The 20562-nt window shown below is 40.4% G+C and overlaps 2 protein-coding genes across 2 annotated transcripts; one reads left to right on the top strand and one right to left on the bottom strand.

Moving 5' to 3' along the window:
* The first annotated feature begins 533 nt into the window (after window positions 1–533).
* Window positions 534–3372, top strand: tmem121b (transmembrane protein 121B). The gene has a single exon (XM_076076258.1). The coding sequence runs from the start codon at window positions 1650–1652 to the stop codon at window positions 2823–2825; it is 1176 nt and encodes a 391-aa protein (XP_075932373.1). The 5' UTR covers window positions 534–1649; the 3' UTR covers window positions 2826–3372.
* A 2995-nt stretch (window positions 3373–6367) lies between these two features.
* Window positions 6368–18874, bottom strand: il17ra1a (interleukin 17 receptor A1a). Its single transcript, XM_076076099.1, has 11 exons — window positions 18638–18874; window positions 14997–15021; window positions 14574–14720; window positions 14282–14403; window positions 12631–12760; window positions 11578–11625; window positions 11337–11491; window positions 11165–11239; window positions 10980–11049; window positions 9224–9334; window positions 6368–9063 (listed from the first exon to the last, which is right to left on the bottom strand). The coding sequence occupies exons 1-11, from the start codon at window positions 18731–18733 to the stop codon at window positions 7628–7630; spliced, it is 2415 nt and encodes an 804-aa protein (XP_075932214.1). The 5' UTR covers window positions 18734–18874; the 3' UTR covers window positions 6368–7627.
* Between the last annotated feature and the right edge of the window lie 1688 nt (window positions 18875–20562).

Raw genomic sequence — 20562 nt, 5'->3', positions numbered from 1 at the left:
TAGCCATCAGTGTGTAAATTATCGTAGAAAATATTAGAAAATATACACGGTTACTGTGATATGTATATGTTGAATGATGTAGTGAATGCAATGCGATATACATATACGAGATATGTACGTGATCAAGGATCTCTAAAAGTTGTATTTGCTCCCTTTTTTCTTTTGTGCTTATCCGATCCGAACCGTGAGTTTTATGATCTGTTGCACTATTTGAGTGCTAATTTGAATACGGCGACTGCATGTGGCTCAGTGGTATCAGAAGATCGGCGGCACGACATGTAGTGTGAGCTTTGAGTGGTATACAAGTACATTTACCATGTATGTTTGTGTGTATGTTCTTCTTTTCGAATTAACAATTTTCAAAAACAGTTTATTAAACTTTGTACTACAGAGTGCACTGCACATGCCTCAAAACAGTTAATTAAGCATTCACACATTGTCAATGTAGGGTGCATCAGTATGTACACCTCTTTCTATCGGGTGTATAAATAGCAAAACTTAATTTATGGAAAATTTACTTTTTACTGGCTTCTCTGAATTGAAAACCTGTACCGTTTAAATTTCTCCAGCCATTGTGGGGACAATATTGTTATTAATTTCTTTATCTCTCAGTCTATGTTAGTGACATTTCACTGACTCCACTGGGAGTCTACCTCAGGCATTGTTGATTTGATTCTCTGCTGCATGTTGACTGAGCAGCCCATAATATAACGACCAGATTGCTACTAGTGCCAGGATGGTGTCTCCCTTTTATGATATGATCCGAATTTATCTTTCAAATCACATATTGAAAACCTTTTTTTCCAAGCTGAAACTTAAATTTGGTTATTTTTTGGTAACAAATACCGTTTCTACCTCTACATTTGATTTTGGCAACTTTATTTTTTCCTGAATTGGATTACAGTGATCCGCTCTGAATGCACCTTTTCTAAAGTACAGAAGAACCTTGCTTGTAGTCCAGGGGAATTTAATTCCATTTTAAAAGATTTGAGAAAATAGCACCCGTGGTCAATGTGGTTGCCATTAAATCATTTAAAAAAGACAAGGTTTTCCAAATCAATAAAGGTCATGTAAATTAAATCTAAAAACTGAAATTTAACTCTTGAAAGATTATTTTCATAGCCTATTTATCAGTTACTTTTGCAAATATATATCAGTTACACTTTGAAATCTATTTCAATAATCTATTTCTAATTAGATCCACCGCAGAAAGAAAGTCACTTTTAAAGATGCCTTTACTCCAGTTATTTATTTATTCTAAAACAGTGGTGAAAAACACCTGGAACAAATGCCAGGAGTTGAGTTAAAATTAAAACAACATTTTGACTGGGATGTTAACTGCATGCCAAATGAATCAGAAGGCCCCCAAGCAGGTAATGTGGCCCCTGTTACCACTTAAAAGCAACTAACACATCTTATTCATCCTGCACGCTCACATGCACTAAAAGCATGCATGGATATGTCAAGAAAGCAAGGAGAAGCTCTGATAACATCACATCGCACATAATAAAAACGAAATAATAAATACATGAAAATAATTCAGCTGAAGTCCAGTCCATCAGACTCCATGCCTTTATTTGCGCATTTGCACCTTTAAGAGCATCAGGAAGGAAGAAAGAAGAGAGAAAGGGAAGCGACGCACGACTACAATGATTGCAAAAACTGGGAACGACAATCCGAAGGCAGACTGTCTCCGATCCGAAGCGAGCTATTGCCCAGACTCCCCCGTCTCCTCTTCTCCGGAAGCCGGGCAGCTAAGCAGGAGGCGGGACACCCAGACCACGAGCGGTAGCATCATCCAGGAGAGCGGCAGCATCCAGCCACTGGTCTACTCAGCCGCGGCCGCCGCCTGCATCATGTCATCGGGGGAGTTCATGCAGACCGCTCCGCTGCTAGCGCACAAATCCAAGAGGAGCGTGCTGTACAAGGCGCTCTGCTTCCTCCTTCTCGTCTTCCAGGGGGGCATTCTGGACTTCTACCTCATCATCTTCACCGACTTGTACTGGTGCTCATGGATCGCCACGGATCTGGTGGTGATCTCGGGCTGGGGGATTTTCTTCATGAAGAACGCGCGGAGCAAGAGGGAGCGGGCCTGCGGCTTCCACCAGAAGAGCTCCATCTTCGGCTGCAACCTCGGGGAGTTTACCTACGCCTACCTGGCCTGGCTCATATATGTTATCGCCTGCACCCCGAAGGTGGTGCTCATCCTGGAGACATCCATCCTGGACCTGATTGAGCTCAAGGTCCCGTGTGGAGTGACCGGCTTCAAGATCATCATGCTGCTGTCCGCGCCCCTGCTCTTCTGCCTCATCAACTCTATCATCGAGGATTTAAACGGGGCGACGGGGCACCACTCCCAGAGCTGCTTCATGAGCACCTGCTTGGACCTGCTGGACAGCTTCACACTGGTGGAGATGCTGCTGAGGAGCGAGATCCCCACCGTGTACCTGAAGTACACAGTCGTCTCTGTGTATTTTGTGGCCCTGGCTGTGCCGGTGATCTGGCTTTACGAGCTGACGGCGTCGGAGCTGCGCTGCCGGTGGCTGTGGGCCCGCTTCTCCACCTGCCTGGTGGTCAACGCGCCCCTGCTTGTAGTCAGGTGCTTCCAGGTCTTCGTCTACAGGATGCCGGTGTCGGTGTTCATGTTCAAAAACATCTTCTTCTTGGTCTTTAAGTTCCTGGAGCTGGTGGAGCAGTGTGTGGCGGTGCGGGGGGTCCGGAGGCTGACCGGAAGCAGCAACCCGGCCCAGTTCTCCCACTGCGTGTCCGAGAACGACATGTGTCCGCACGGATACGTCAACACCCTGGCAGTCACCCAGTCCTAGAGCCGGGGGCCACGGGCTGAGGGTCTGAGGTGATGGCGGGAAAGTGGAAAAGTCGTGTTGCGTTCCAGTTACGCTCAGGAAATGGGAAAATCCAAATGGAATCCAAATTAAAAACCCAACTCCTGCTTCCAGATTGTGGCTCTGGATAAATTATGACTTGGGGAAAAAAAGACACCACAAACCTACATGAAATGATATTCAGGAAATAATATATGTTATTATATTTCAAATTAAATTAACATTGGAAAGAAAATCTAAAGGTAATTATCCAGATCCAAACCTAAAGGGTTACTTTACCCAAATGGCAAAAACACATATTTTCTCAGTTACCTCTAGTGATGACTATATAGGTGTAGAGAGGCCATGGGGCCCAGACCCTAGATGGTAATTCAACCTTATACAATTGTGGCTAATATAAATAGCTTGTACTACAAATTGCATGTACTACTTAAATTGACGTCTATCTTCCCACAAACAGTGTCCCTGTGACTGTGACGGTGAGCACGCTGGAGGAAGTTTTCATCCGAATGGCTTTCTAAAAAATAAATGGTTCCTAAAAAAACAGTCTGGTGTCCTTTTGATTTTTCAAAGTAACAGGGGCATCATTTGTGGAAAGAGATGTTGCTTTAGAACTTTTAGAATTGTGTGAGCACAGACTGAATCCAACCCAGGGGTGAAGAAATAAATCTCAGAGATAAATAAAAATATTGAATAAATAAAAGAATTCCAGTGAAAATATCTGCAGGTTAGATTCCACTGACATGGGTTTTTCAAAGTCTGAGACTGTGGGCCTACCCTCAGACAAAGCTTGGAAGAATATAGGGCTCATCTATAAAAAATGGGCCCCATGACTGGATAAAATCACAGGAGCTACCTTAGGGCCCTTGCCATTAAGTGGTGTATATTACCAAACAACACTGTAATAGGTCGAGTTACAAAGTATTTGCGACTGTAAAACCTGAGGCCTTCGGGGCCTGATAATCGAGCTATGACTGTGTTTAAACAACAAATATATTGGGAGTATGATGGATAAAACATCATGAAAATAAAATAATCTATATAAGATTATGTTGCTGAGTTGGAAAGATGTGAGATAAGGGCAACTCTGAAACCTCGAAGCTAACTAATCTTTCTGAGGTTTCTACTTGGAAGTAAGACATTTTACACAACAGGAGAATGGATTTTTAAATTTTTGGACATGTCTGGAATGCATCATCTGATCCTTACAGCCTCAGATCAGTCTACAGGTGCTACAGTCAAACGCAACTCCTCCAATAGCCTACAACAAATGGAGAACAAACTGTAGTGCATTGGACCTTGTGTTGAATTATGTGTGTTCAGTCTGAACCGATGTGGTAGTGTGCAGAGGGACAGACAACAGCTGGAATTTGAGTCGTGTTGGGACTTAAAGTGCCATTTGAAGAATCCTCTGGTTCACCAGGGCTCTGCTATACCCCCCCCCCCCCCCCCCCCTTTAACCCAATTGATTTCTATTGACAACAGTGTTGCCTGCATATCTCTGCTGGTTCTAAATGCTGTGTCTGGTACTGAGAGTAGAGTAGACACGTGTGTGTGTGTGTGTGTGTGTGTGTGTGTGTGTGTGTGTGTGTGTGTGTGTGTGTGTGTGTTTAAGTCAATACCATGCATAAAGATCCAACAGTGCCATGACAAACAGCCCTACAATGGACATGGCAGATCAAAGTATATGAAGAAGATGTATAGTAAAAACATTGTGCATTATAGATCAGAGGGGTCTGAATGGATTTTAGTGCCTATTATTTTGGAGCTGAATTAACTCAATTTATTGAGGTGTGCAATTTGCCAGCTTTGTTTGCTACTAGTGATCAGTGTTTAGAGGTTCAGATGTTGTGCCTTGTGAACAGCGTAGCGTAGGACTGCTGAGGGATCAAGACTGATGAGAAGGAAAGTCCACCATAAAGGACAATACACAGAGTTTTGTCAAGTTTATGCCCATTTACTGCAAATCACAAACCTGTTTACATTATTGCTACTATTTTGTGTAATGTTTTACATGTCTGCCTACCTCCCAGGAAGCTACTAGTTTCCCATCATTTTAATACAACTTTGAAATTGAATTTTATCCCCACTAAACCACCACAGTGACCATCATGTCTTTTGTTTGTCAAATTATACTTACGCTTAATGTCTCTTTAAGTGCAGATTGATTTGACAAGTCTGCACTGTATACCATGTGGCCAATAGTATGTGTACTGCCCACATACTGTTGGTCTGGTTTTCCTGGTTTGGTCTTGGTACTTAACTAAGCTCAACGTTCATATGACGTTCAAGGTGGAAGATGACCTATGAAGTAAGTTTCAGGTCTCTGCAGGTGATTTTTATGCTGCATTGAAATTAACTGATCCCAGTGACTCCCTGGAGAAAAGCAACTGCAAAACATGCTGTTTGCTTAGAAAATGGCCAGAATCACTGGACACAAGACTTGTAGGTAGCAAGGGTCAAACATGCAAAGTGAGACTTGCTGGGCAAACTCTGCACTAATGGTTATGGCTGCTGACAAACACAATGTCAGAACCAACAAGGAGAAAAAGCTCAGTATAAATCAAGTTTAAATAGGTTTTCCACCCATACGCAAACTACTACTTGAATGTGAAAGCTCCATACTTATATAACATGTTAATGACAACAAAATGGCAAAGACTATCTGCTGATCTAGACCATGAGATGTGGTTGAAAGTGATGTTGAGATTATTTGTGTCAAAATACTATTCACAATCTCCAGAACAAATTGTCACTCTCAATAATGCAATAAAAAAGTTGAATGAATAGATATTTGTTGGATATTCCCGTTGCAGACACCAGGCTGCTCTTATGAAGTTGACCCTGATGTGTGACCTCTCTGTGGAGTCCTGCTGTACACAAAATACATCACTGCTTCAGTGCTTCTCCTGGCTTTGTTTCTCATGTTGCACTGAGAGCGGCATTTTAAATGCTTATCATATATTGCCAAAGTATTTAAAATGTTATATTTTATACTATTTTGTATTATTTCCGCATGCCAGTAATCTGCTAAATCGTTGCATATGTAAGATACATATAGGAGGTACCTACGCTGTTGAAAAGGCTCTCTAACAATGTGTATTTGGATTTGCACAAGAAGCTTACCACACAGTCAACTCAAAAGCAGGGGCATTTCTTGACATTGAACTTTAAACTGAAGTGTAGTAGGCCTTTAACCTGCATGAACAAGCCATGTGACACTGAAACTACCAAAGGCTTTCATGGACATAAATATTCAAAAGGAGCCAATCATGCAACAGATTCAAATGTTTAGCCTACGTGCAATGAAAAACACAATGTGTGCAATCTGAACACTCTTGTCTTTCATTATACAGGCTTTCTTTTTCTTCAAACTTTTACAGGGAAAGAACATTGCTGTTTACAGATCGGATTTCACCTGTGCTGTAAAGTCGTGTGGTACTGATATAATCCAATCTATGTACTGTAGATGTAAAACCGATTATGTGGTTAAAACCTGAAATAAATCTGAGGAAACTACTGTACAAAGTTTTAAAAGTCATTTAATATTTTTGGGGGATTTCTTTATAACAGAGGAAAATCACTGACCCTGACCCAAAGATAAGTGCTGTAAGAGACATTAAAGAACTTCATTATCAAGAAAGTGTAATCCTAACACAAACACACTGATAAAAAAATATTATTTACAATATTCCAGGATATTTTACCTTTCTCCCATGGATAAAAGGACAATTGTTGAAGGCAGCACACACATCACATATTTCCTTCAATGCAGTTTAACTGCAGAAACAAAATCAAAACAGTAAGAATTCAGATATTTTCAGTTTAAAACATTCAACAAATGAACTCACATTGTCCACAGAATGTTAAGGAAGTAAAAGTCTTCAATGATATCCATGTACTGTTTTGAAGAGATATCTACTGAAATGAGCATGCTAACCACCTAGCCCCGGCACGTCCTGCAATACCACTTGTACCTACTTGTAAAAATAGGTACAAGTGAGCACAAACCACAGCGCCAGGAGTCACAGTGTGGAGCGCTAGGTCTAACCTGTGTGACAGCAGGAATAGAAAGATGTTAACTAGGCGGGGAGTTGGGGCAGTCCACCAGGATCAGAGCTCTGGCTCTGGAGTTAGTGCTGGCTGAATTCAAGATAGTACAGTTAACTTAAGGTCCGTCTCCAGAGCCGCCCCGCACCTTTAAAACTAGACGTCCACGAGATTTTATCAGGGCCCCCCTACAAGATGAGGCCTCAAGAGCGTGTGAGAATCCATGTCTCTAATCAGTTCAGAATGTGTTTCAAGTTACTGCCAATTTGTGAACCTGGAGCTTTCGGGCCCCAGAGGATCTGTGCAGTTGGTGCTTTGCAACCTCCTGTCTGAGTTCAGCTGCAGTTCCTCTAATGCTCAATAGGTGCTGATGCAAATGTCTCCATCATTTCTTCCTCCATTTAAGAAGTCCAACATCATTTTCCTGTACATATCTACCGGGTGCAACGCCCAATCAAACAACTGTTTTTGACATGAACAATATTCATGTAAAGTCATTGCGTTTTTGTTTTATGAAGGCATGATCATGTTGATTTGTCTTCATTTGTTTTGATCAAATAACAATAATACAAAAATAATATAAGAGTTATTATATCCAGAAAATCATCAACTAATATTGGAGCCTCACCCTTTACTGGCCACAGAAACACCTTTGTGTTTTGGGCTCTTACACCGTCCTACATTCAGGCACTCATTATGATCACACAGGTGACATAGGTTAAAGTCAGTGGAGGTTATCCGAGATTCTTCTGAAACAGCTTCTCCTGCAGTCTTCTCAGAGCCACCAGCGGATCCTCTTTGACAGGGCGTTCATGCTGGGAGGACATTTTGGAGATGTACCCTTGATCAGATCCACTGCTTGGACCCTTTCCACTGGGCCCTAGAACCTCGTCCTCCTCCATCTCCGCAGGCTGAGAGTGGCAGGTTTCGGATTGATGGAAGTATTCCCTCTGCATGCTGGTACAAGATAATTCTTGAGGTTTTAAGTTCAGGGAGTCATGTGGGGCAGAGCTTCTCTTCTCCGAACGAGCAGAGAATTGGCCTTTCGGTAGCTCTTCCTCTTCCTCATCCTCTGTGGGAATTTGACTGAAGGGTTCTGCCTGGAGGAATAGCCAGTTCTGTCTTGGTGGTCGCAGGTTGTTTAAAACAGGCTCAACCATGAAGACAGATTCTAGCCTGGGGCAGTGAGGATGCACATCATCCGTCAACACCTCATCCGGGTATGACAGATACTGATGTTTGTGCTTAGGGTTGACTACTGGTGTAAGTTCTGCCACTGATGACTGTTCGCGCTCTGGGTTGAGTTCAGGTGTAAGCACGAGAAGACTGTCATTTTCATTGATTTCTACCTCATGGATGTAGACAGGAAGTCCATCTCTGATTAGAGGAACACACTCTAGGACTGGAGGGATCTGTAGTTGGTCTAAGAGTCGGTTAGCCTCAGTCATGACCTCCTCCTCATCGTTCACACACTCCTTCTCGAACCAGTCAGGATTTTCCAACTGGTAGGCCTGGAAGGCTTCGATGGCATTCTTCAGGGCTCTACCTGATGGACAGTCGAAATATTCATCCCCACCAATGCCCTTGATGTGGTTGACCTGACCTGGCTGATACTTCTCAATGTCTAGGATGCGGAAGTACAACTCTTCGAAATGCTTCATCAGCTTGTATTTGACTGCGATGTCAAAAACTGATGGCACGTCTTGTTCCCTGCTGATGTCGTCAAAGTAAGCCACCATGTACTTGCCCAGCATGCCAGCCTGGTGCATGTCTGGTAGGAAGAGGTTGAGAAAGGGAGTGAGCATGTCGTCAGTAGGGGAGAGAACGTCTTCCCTCAGAGTCACCCGGCCTTGACCGCACATGGCCCTCCACTTTGCCTGGACGCCTTGCGAGCACAGCACCAGGATTTTGTCAGAGGGATTTTTGAGCTGTTGTCGTTGCCACTCAAGCCAGCGAAGGCGCCCCACCATGCTGACTGAGGTGGAGTCTAACAGGTCCACAAGCACATTGGTGCCACACTTGGCCTGAAGGAAGGCGCAGAGCTTTAGCACTACGTCCCTGTAAAGGCGGTGGTCCTGAGAGTAGATGACCAGCACTTTGGGAGGCTGTTTAAGTTGCTGCTCCCACGGTATTTCACCTACCACAGGTGCTGCAGTAACACCAGGTTTGCCTGAAAGTGCATGAGAGCACAGAATGCACAGAATGCATGAATGCCATAAGCAAAATTAAGAGTCATTTTGAAGGTGCTATATGCAAACATTCAGATAATTGATAGAGCAGCAAACAACTATTTGCTATAACTATAAAACTGAATATGTATTGCGACTAACCTTGCTTCCGGCATAGGACGTACATAACAACTGCCATCACAACACACATAAATACCACTCCCAGGACGACAAATGTGTACACGGGGACATCAGGGGCATCGGTTGACTTTGCTGTGGAAATCAGAACACAGTTCACTAATTAGCATTTCCCATAGGGTGTTGTTTTAGTCATGCTAATGGTAAAGCTCCTGGCAAAGTCAGTGTGTTGGTCAGTCAGGCTACTGGATTGGTTGCTTGAATGCAATGCAATTCAATTTATTTTTGTATAGCCCAAAATCACAAATTTGCCTCAGAGGGCTTTACAATCTGTACACATGCAACATCCTCTGTCCCGGGACCCTCACATCGGAACAGGAAGAACTACCCCCAAAAAACCTTTAATTACTTTGTTGATCCCCTGACTTTTTCTGCAGCGCCACAAGCAAGTCAATTTTTTTACTAAACGGATGAATTCACATAATTCTCTTACAGCTAATCGAGTTGGTTCCCACATGATTTTTTCCCTTAATAGTTTCCTCATTCCTCTCACTCGTGATGTGTCATCTCACATTCAAGGTAACAAGGAAGAGTTACCTTCCTTGTTACCTTGGCATTACATCTGGCACCATTAAGAAAAAGTAAGGAATTATTTTCGGAAAGGAGCCATTGTGCCCTTAAAAGTGACTGATGGATCACATGCCATTGGGCTTAATACTAGTGTGCAAAGCAGAATGTAGGCGTTGGTATTAGAAATCTACAGAAAACAAAATATTCCATTAACAGGTATTTACCTGTTGTCATGACGTAAACTGAATAGCAGCTGTACAAGCTTAATATAAAAACATGGTGTCTTGATGTAGGGAGAGTCTGTCTATCGGCGCTCATCTTTCCTGGCTGTTACTCAAGACCTTATTGCCAAGTTCACAGATCGGTGTGGTTCAGCAGTGAGCACAGAATGGCGAGGAAGTAGGAATTTGAGAAATGTCGAGAGCAGTTTGCAGTACAGGTGGAGCTCCCACTATTTTCACTCACATGGCCAAATGCTGTTAAACAGGTCTGGCTACCAGTTTCTAATTTGTTAGGAGATTTGTATTAATCTGTACTTATTTTGTCCTGTTTTCCTTGTTGCTGAAAAAACAAATTTCCTCACTGGGATCAATAAAGACTTACTGTGCCTTGCCCATGCCCATGCGCAAAATGCCATTCACTGCACAGGAAGAAGACACTATAAGAGCACAATTATCAATTAAAATGTTTTACTATAATTATTTTATATTTGGGCTGTATGAAATGGACCTACACAAAATAAGTCAAAATTGGTGAGGTGATATGAAAAAAAAAAAACTTGTTTAAAGAAGTTTAAAAAAATAAAATTGGTGTGTGCATATGTATTCACCCTCTTTGCTATGAAGCCCGTCAATACGATCCGGTGCCACCAATTACCTTCAGAAGTCACACAACTAGTTTAAAAAAGTCCATTTATGTGCTAAGTGTTACATGATCTGTCACATGATCTAGCGGAGCACCATTAAATCCATTATTACAAAATGGAAAGAATATGGCACCACAACCCATCTGCCAAGAGAGGACAAAAATTCACGGCAAGCAAGGAGGACATTAATCAGAGAGGCAACAAAGAGACCAAAGATAACCCTGACAGAACTGTAAAGCTCAACAGTATCTGGCACAGAGCTGGGCTTTATGGAAGTGGCCAGAAAAAAGCCAGGTGCTTAAAGATATGAATGAATATCAAAATCATGGCTAGGAGCCAACATACCAGGACAAAAATCCAGAGTTCTCTTTCGACGGGCACAGTCCTGGCCACATTGTGGGAAAAGAGGTTTGATCTGAAGCGAAGAATGAAGTAATGTCAACAAATGTCATCATAGAGAATGTAGAGTTATTGCCATCTCGAAAAACAAAAATAGTAGTACACTAACATCACTCAGCAAAATATTTTACCTCAGCATCAAACTGGCAGCAAAATCTTGGCCATTTATCCAGGCTGAACGTTACATTCAGGGTCTTCTGATTGGCCTGGAGAAGAGAGTTTTAAAAAATGCATTCATCTTCTATGTGAGACAGCCTACTGCTACTCAAACACAGAAAAATGTCCAGCATAATGTGACCTCACCTTGTATGTGCGGCCTACATGTTGGGTAGTGGAGCAGCTAACAATAACAATGTATTCCTCACAGAGAGTGTCAGGAGTGAAGCTGACAGCAAGAGCGGATCTTCCACGGACTGCAGTGATCTTAGTCAGACTGATGTTAGGCTGCCACAGACTTCCTACAGTACAGCAACAAGGCAGCGTGTTAGAAGTGGTCTCTGTAAATTAACCACTCTTACTGGGCTTTAGAATGTCAGGGACTCACCTCTCTTTATGCAAAACTCGGTCATCTGCATTTTGGGATCTGGACAATCTGTGTAAACCAGAGAATTTCATCAAATTCAAGTCAGGAGGACTAAGAGTTCTGCAAAGTGAAAACGACACTGGATGCACCTAGTTTGCTTTATTTCACAAACTAGGTGCTGTTTTGAGTTTAGGAAATTGGGAAAGAGTTGTACGAGTCATCACACTGTAATCATTTGTTTGCAGATATCAGGAGTCTCATTTATAACCGTTGCGTACACACAAAACAGGGCCTGAAAGATATACAGATATACTGTACAAGATATACATTTAGCCAGCGTTAACAGTGTGTGTACGAGCCTCGGAATAAAAGCCTGTTGCTGTTCATCAAGTTGTTGTTCGTCTGGTGTATAACTACACTACAGAAACATTACATCTGGCACCATTAAGACTGTATAAACTGTATGAACTGTGCAAATGGAAGAATTGGGAGTGAACGAGTGTTTTTCCTCTCGGTAGTCTCCATGATTCACCGTAAAGAGCCACTGATCAGCAGCTCATTTCTATGCATCAACATTCATAAGTTGCTTTGCTTTGACCATTTATTGTTGAATGTGGGTGTGTAGTGGGCGGCATGTGAAGCTGAACCAGCTGCTCACATTTACAGGTTGATTTGGGATTTATAAAAGGAAATGTCTCACTGGCAGGAAGGTTTTATAAATCTGAATATGTTTTGGCGTACATGCATTTGCAAAAACGTGCGTTTCTCCTTTGAACGTACGCAAACATTTAGTGTAGATCCTACACTCTGTTTTATAAATGAGACCCCAGATCTGTATATATATACACTGTATATAATACATATATACATAATCCTGTATATTCCAGTTAACCATTTTACTTAGGCTCCAAACTAACACACTAACACACAGATTAATAACACGTGTTGAAAACTAACAAATATGAAAACTGGAGTGAGATAAATTTGACTTAACACAAATGTGTAAATACATTTAATAAAATAAAACATAAGCATGAACAGACAAATATATAAACTCTTTTGGTTTTAACTCACCAGGAACGTTGACATCAGTGCTGACGTCGTAGCCGCTGTGGTTCAGCTCTGTTTTGGGGATGTTGAAGACAGAGACCCGGTATGTCTGACCAGGGTCCAGGGACCAGGGCGTGTTAGCTGAGAACGACCACTGAAAGAGCAAAACAATATTGTCCGTTAGAAACTTTGTTGACCGATTTGACCAAATACAAACTGTGTCGCTAAGCTCTACGTGGAGCTATGCAACAGGGTTTTATTTCTCTGGTCTTGATCGTCTGCATTTTATATTGAGCTGCACTAAACTGCACAATATTTTGGGTGCCCAGTTATGGCTGCATGCTCAAGGCGGTGACTCACACTCTCTAAAAAACACCTTTTATTACCCGTTTTATACTCTCACTGCCTGCCTACTCCTCACCAACTACTCTTAACCGGCACCCAGCCGATTGGGGGCGCTAGCAATAACCAGGCGGAAACTTCCAGTTCTGACTACTGAAGCCAAAGCGAAATGTCTTAAACTTGCATTCTCTCCACGACCAGCAGGGGGCAACTTCTGTGGTTCCAAAAAGAAGTCCAAGTGTATAGAAAATTACACTACTTCTTACTTGATTTATTACCTCAGTGAAGATTGTAAACATGAGTTTATGGTCTCAATCTCTAGTTTCAAGTCTTCTTCAATACAGCATGATGTTCATTTAGTAAATTATGGTCCATTTAGAGTCAAATAGACTCTAGAAAGCAATGCTTTAGGGCCAGAGCCGTATACGGCGTCTCTCCATAGCAGTCCTAATATGTCACTTCCGTTCAGTGGTTGCAAAAAGCCAAGATGACAATGGCCAAAATCCAAGATGGCGACGGCCAAATTGCCGAATTTGAGGCTTATAAAATTGAAGTTTATTATCATTATTTCTGTAAGTGCCAATTTGTTATTCTTTTGTTTTGTTGGGGGGCGTAGTGCCGCTGTTAATTATGCAAGAGGTTACTATAATTAGGAGGGTTACTTGATGCAGGTGTTGCTGACTGGGCAGAAGCGAACAGTTTTTGACCGTGCGATAATGAATGAAGATGAATGTTATGATTTATTTTGTCTATGAGTTAGGAAAGTGGCTGTGCTCTTTTTGTTTTGGAAGTGCTGCGATTGTAAGACATAAATTATCTATACTTGTCTATACGTGTCTAAACAAAGCAATTAGCAACCGTGGTGGCCTTTGTTTGATAGGCAACGGGGTCACTACAATTACATTAAAATAAGCATTGCCAATCCAGTTTCAGGAAAGTACGCTTGAATAGGACTGTGTTAAGAAACATCTCAGCTTTCCATCATGGGTTTCTTATAGAGTAACATATGAACTGTTTCGTTATGTAAATGAGCTCCACCTCTTTGCAAAATCCTGATGGTAATTGTCGCCAAGGGCATAAGCAGCTAATATTGTTCAATGAAAAAACAGTGGCTGAGATCAGGTCCAGTTCTGATGTTATGAACTGTGATAATACCAGCAGGACATATTCAGGAAAAAAACACAGAAGTTCTGAGTCATCTGATCTTAAAATCATACAATAATATGAAATATTTGCTCCCTTTCTGTATACCAATATAGAATATTATAAGGGTCACATATTTATAATGGCACTATCATTTTACGAAATATCTGAGTTGTCGTGAGCCACCCACCTTTTCCCCTGTCGGACTTCTCATTGAGAGTTTGTCTTTGAAGGAATATCGGACACACAGGTTCTCGTTGGTGGACATCACCAGAACATGAAGCTCGGTGGCTTTCAGGTAACTTATACTGCCTGAGGAGAGACATAGCAGAGGTTACTACCTGTCTTCACTACATCACATCAAATGAAGCTAAACCCAAGTCATCATCTAAAATTTAACAATTATTAAATGTACTTTTTCCTTGTCTACCACTACTTCTTGCATATTTTAATGTAATACCTGAGACAGCAGACGGACTCACCATCATCCTTTATGTTCCAGTTAGCGACCAGCACAGGGTGCAGGTGTCCTGTCTCATCCTGCCTTGTGTTCACGCTCACCTGCAGCCCCTCTGGACTACTGGGAGTGTACTGATTCACATCCAGCCATTTACTGTCCATACAGTTACCTGCATACAGACAGACACACGCTGCATGTCAGAGAGCTGGGAAACCGGACATCTCATTTTCAATCGTTCACATCTTTATTTCTTAATGTATTTCCTCATTTAACTTTAAGATAAAGTATGATTATATTGTTGAATAAATGTGTCGAACAATATTATTTAAACCGCTCAGAATCCAAACCTGAAATGTGTGAACGTTAGGTGAGTTTGTGTGCTCAACAAATGAGAGTAACTAGGAAATGACAATAGTAAGAATAAGGAAGAGTAAAATTCACTCACTTGTGGTGACTGTACACCTCAAACCCTGTGTCAGGAAAAAACAAGAAAAAAGAGATTAATGAGAATTGTAGTATTGTCAATCTTACAAATATAAATTTGCCAAGTTTTCACCAATTACACAAAGAGCTTCACAAAAAAACAAAAACACCATTGAAAAAAACATAAAAAAACATAAAACAAAATCAAACATCAACAACTGGGAGGGCAGTAAAGAAGCCCGGTCCTTCTTTGGTCCAATCATCAATACTGTGTGTGTAGGAGCTATTTATATGATGTTAGTACTAGTTATTTTATTCATAAGTAGTATTGGTAAATTATTCTCGATGTTTGCTTGTTGAGGTTAGATTTTGTGATGTATTAAGATAGCTTTATCTTTTGATAGTCATTCGTTTAGTTTAATTATACTTGTTTTTTTGGTTTGTTCGTTTGTTTATGAATTGGTTTATAACACTGTGGGCACCTGCAAGTAGGCAGTCTGGCATTGATTTATGATTGGCCTTTTGATTTATGTTTGTTTTCGGATGTATAATAGGACAAATGGCCACTACAGTGTGTATCGAGGCACAAAAAATCTGGTGATCCATTTTCTAATTCTGATCTAAATTGTTTATTCTCCCGTGTTTATGAATTAAAAACTGGTGAAAAAAAGGTTTTACAAGGATAATCTTTCTAATTTCTTTTTTTTTTCATCTGTGAAAGACGTGGGAAAAAAGTTTTAACCGGTGAAACACCTGGACAGTTGTTTTGCCTGCTGCCTCCTTTCTGACACCCACTGCTACTACTATTATTATTATTATTATAATAATAATAATAAGTCACATTTACTATATTACTGCTTTTTTTTCATTGTATTTTATCCACTGCTGCTGTTATTATTATTAGTAATCAATCAATCTATTATTATTTATGCTATTTTTAGTACTATTTAGTGCTCTTGATATGTATGATTTCTGTCATATGTTGTAAATCTATTATGTTCTTTCTGTACACATGACATCTATCACACTTCTGTCCATCCTGATAGAGGGATCCCTCTTTCTTTCTTTTTTTCCCTGTTAAAGACTTTTTGGGGGACTTTTTACTTTTCCAATGTGAGGGTCCAAGGACAGAGGATGTCGTATGTACAGCTTGTAAAGCCCTCTGAGGCAATTTTGTGATATTGGCCTATACAAATAAAATTGAACTGAATTTTTTTTATTAACTTTTATGCACGACGCCCCCAAATTCTTGGGCTCTCGGGCTCAGAGCCCAGAGCATTTACCGTCGAAAACAAATGTACATATCGAGAGCGAATATTTAGCATGTATACATGTTATATACCAGATTAAACAGCAACATCTGGGCAACACTATCATGCAAGTCATTTGTTACACACTCAAAACACAATTATACACAACTAATATAAGCAACTAGAAGATGTACCACAATATCACGTATTTTTCGCCACGAGTCGGCGACCTATGCACTCCGCTTCGATACTCTGACAAAAAGCTAACGGCTACACGGCCGACCAATACACCAAAAAGCAAGAGGATTCGACACAGAATCCAGCGATATATTCAGAATTTCTCTCCATGAAACCAGTACAAAGCTGTGAGCAAACAAACGCCAGAACAACAAATCGCTTCACCGCAAAAATCTTAGTAGCACCTCACCTTTACGAAGATTCACAAAAAGAACGGCATAATTCCTCGGTTAGCGGCTAAAAACATTGTTGCTATGTACATCCTGTCTGTTTCTCATCTGTTTCCTGTAGAATGGGGGGGGGGGGGGGGGGGTCAACCTAACCTTGTGGGACCCGGGGACTTTTGGCGAATGGAATTTTAGGCTCGGGGATGCACGGCACTTTTTTTATTTTTACTGGCTACAAGTTATGTCAATCAACACCAGGCTACTCCTACTGCATTCCCTAGACTCTGACGCGTCGAAGGAGGGCTCATAGACTGAAATCGACCGATGATAGGCTGAGCTAGACCTCAGCAACTGGAATTCAGGCGAGAAAATCCCATGGATGAGAGACAGAAACAGGCTCAGAGAGGATTCTGGCTCTCAAAATGTTGCCAAACTGCTGTATTTGGATGTATTGAATACTATTAGTGATAAAACAAGTGAAATATATAGTTATATAGTATATAAAATTACAATGGAACAGCTGGAACATGTGACAATTCTGCTTGACCCCGCCTGACCTCTCGGTACTAAAACCTCTCTAACTTTGCCCTGCTTCACTTTATCAAAGCCAAATTTTTTTAGGGACTCCTGACATGTGCGATGATTTGGGAGAGTTTTTAGGCTTTCAGCTGCATTATTTCAAAGAAATAATATCAATAAAAGTGCTTTTTTTTCAAGCAACCCTGAAAATTTTCAATTTAAGCTGTGTGCCAACTTCATTTGCTCTTAACCAGTAACATATACACAATATTTACACATCTGAACAAATCTCACAAGTGGTATCTGTATTAGAACATCGAAATAATAAAAATAGACCTTGTAGTTACAGAATTACAGTCTTTTTAGTATGGGTATGCCATTTTCGAGCAGAGGCCTAAAAATAGGCTCAGAGTAGAAAAGCAATTGAATTGTTTTAAAAAGTAAATTTTTCCCATGTGAAAACAGGTGGAAACTTTGAAAGATCATCTTGGCAAAACATTGTTTTTTGCCAAGATGTCTAGAACACTCTAAATCAATCTTCTCGTGTTAACTAAAAGATCTCATTGCAACAAAAGAATAGGCTTTTCATAAAAAGCACATTTATTGTGGCAGGCTGCAGTACATTCATAGTGTAATGTGTTCATGTGTTACTTGAATTCTATTTCCTCCAGACTTCATTTTTAAAGCATCTTATTTGGACAACAGGCTGTAAAGCTGGGGCAGCCAACACACTTTGGTGGACACACAACTTTGTACAAAAATTTGACAAAGAGTAGATTGAATTAATTTCGAAAAAACTCAATTGCTACATTGTCATGTGTAACACTATATGCAAGCATGTTTGGGAATACTCAACATCTCAATCAGCAAAATCAGTATATTTTAATGACTATAAATCATTATAACATGAAAGTATCTTCCTTTCACGAGAAACTGAGCTGATATATTTTTAATCTTGGTATGACTGTCATATTATGATGACAAAACAGTCTGTTATCTGAATAAGTTTGTCAAGAAGCTGTCTTGTGTGTGTTTTTTTTAAACTGATGTGTTTTACAGCTCAAAATGACTCAATAGGGTGACAGTTGAACTTGTTGAGATGTCATTTTCAGATTGTGTTATATATTGATGTCACCATGTCAAGAAATTGCTAATTAGAACACATCATTTTGTCCATACGACAAACCATACCCAACCAGCAGTGTCCTTTCTGTTTCACAAAATAGTGAAAACAGGGAAATAACGGTGCGGTATCGACGATGTAAAAAAAAGAAAAGAAAATTAGAAAAAATATAATTCAGTGAATATTGGCCAAAAAACGTACTCTACGTCACATCACGGCGTTAGCCTAAAATATAAAACAAGTATTTGTTCTGTTGGAAAAAACCTTGTAGAGTTTCCTGGGACTGAAAAGTAGACGTATATCTTTGTGAATGATTGAAAGCTAAAATCTGTGTTTCCTGTGTCAGGCGGTGCCAGCTGAACGTTACCTGTCGGGAGCAGTTGAGAAGAGGCCATGATAAAACCGGCAACGCGGACAACAGCAACACACAGATTACCACCAAAACTCGTCGAAGAAGAATCATAGTGGAGGAAGAAAGCTTCAACCCACGTCCCTGCTATGAAAGAAACATGTAAGGTAGAATTTCAAACCACTACACCTGAGCGGAAACAAAATGAGAGTGCGTGACTGCCGCTCGTGTCGATAACTGAAAACTTCCTGCTTGCTACGGAAAGTACCTGCTGTGTTTACAGTAAATTATCCTCTGCTGCCTTCAGGGGACTTGGGAATATAGAACACTATTCTGTTGAGTTTGGCTGCTTCTGATAATGATGAAAGAAAGAAGTATGAGAGAAACGTTTCATAGATTATATCCAAATCTAAGAAATCTATAACTATAACTCTTAGAATAATCAAGACACATGTCTAATTTATTTCCAACACATTTCTCTCATACTTCTTTCTCATACTTCTTTCTCATAAGTTTAAAGGGGTGAGGGGTGCTCCAGTATATTCTCTATCTAATCATCATTATCAGAAGCAGCCAAACTCAACAGAATAGTGTTCTATATTCCCAAGTCCCCTGAAGCAAGCAGGAAGTTTTCAGTTGGAAATAAATTAGACATGTGTCTTGATTATTCTAAGAGTTATAGTTATAGATTTCTTAGATTTGGATATAATCTATGAACCAGCCTATTACAAATGTTTTTTTAATTCAATATTATTAATTGAACTATTGAGAAAGGAATAGTATTAAGGATTAAGGAATCTGAAAACTTTTCATGGACTGAGTGCCCAGGACCCCCCACTTCAGGAATCACTAGTTTAGAGCCTAATTAACGGCAAGGAAATCACAGACAGACCTCAAATTCTGCAAATAGGTTTGTAGCGTGGTGCCATTTTGATTTGAGAGATTATGTTACGAAATAAAATATTGAACTGATTAATTTGCTATTTACATAATTTTTTGCAACACGTGATACAAATCCAGAAGAAAGATGTGTCTATGGCATAGTGTTTGCCAAGTAGAGCGGAGGTCAAATTTCCTCTCTGTCCAGAGCTGTAGCCAACATTTTGGAAATACTGAGGCCATTCGTCACATGGTATTGACAAGGCATGACACAAGATTCCAAGGGAGGATTTCTGTTTCCCAGTTTGATGCCCAAATGGTCTAATTTTGATTTCTCTGCCCCATCCATCCTCAACCTTTACATGCATATCTGAGCATCTGAGGCCAAACAAAGGCTTGATGATCCTGTACAGTTTTTCAACTCCAAGTACTGAAATAAGCATAATCAGCAAACTCCGTGTAAGGCTGAGTGACAACAAATTTCTTTTATTGATTTCTTTCTTCTAGTATAATACCCTTGTAAAGCACTTTGTGAATTATATCTGTGAAAAGCGTTATATATACATGTTTTACTAACTACCTATATTATCTATTATCAGGTGAGTACTGCAGAGTAAAAAACTACTGACATACTGTACCCTACCCAGATACAAGATCGAATGCAATCAAATCCATTTTTTAAGATTTCCTTCCACAAGCATTTCACTTTATTTGCACATAATCGAACAAAAAACTTTAAATAAATAATCCAGCACAAAGAATATAGCCATTGATTTTGAATATGAAAGCTGAATGGAGGAGTAATTTCTACCAGGACATTTGTCCCATAGACATTGAATGCAACATAAATAGTGATTCAGGTTTCTTCCGTGTTGTGTGGGCTTCTTCTGTTGTCTTCCGTTGTTCAGTCTACAATGAACATATATTTAAACCAGATGGTGAATCAGAAAACTATTCAAATATAAGCTCTGATCTGTCTTCACTCTGGTATGAAACTCCAGTCAGTCAGTCAGTCCGATCGGCTGCAGCGTCCAATCACATAACTGATGAACAATGAGGGGGCG

This window comes from Anarhichas minor, unplaced genomic scaffold (assembly GCF_050575085.1).
Source record: "Anarhichas minor isolate MPS153535 unplaced genomic scaffold, ASM5057508v1 ptg000055l, whole genome shotgun sequence".
NCBI lineage: Eukaryota > Metazoa > Chordata > Actinopteri > Perciformes > Anarhichadidae > Anarhichas > Anarhichas minor.
Note: the sequence above shows the minus strand (reverse complement) of the source record. Positions and strands in the feature narration are given on the sequence as shown.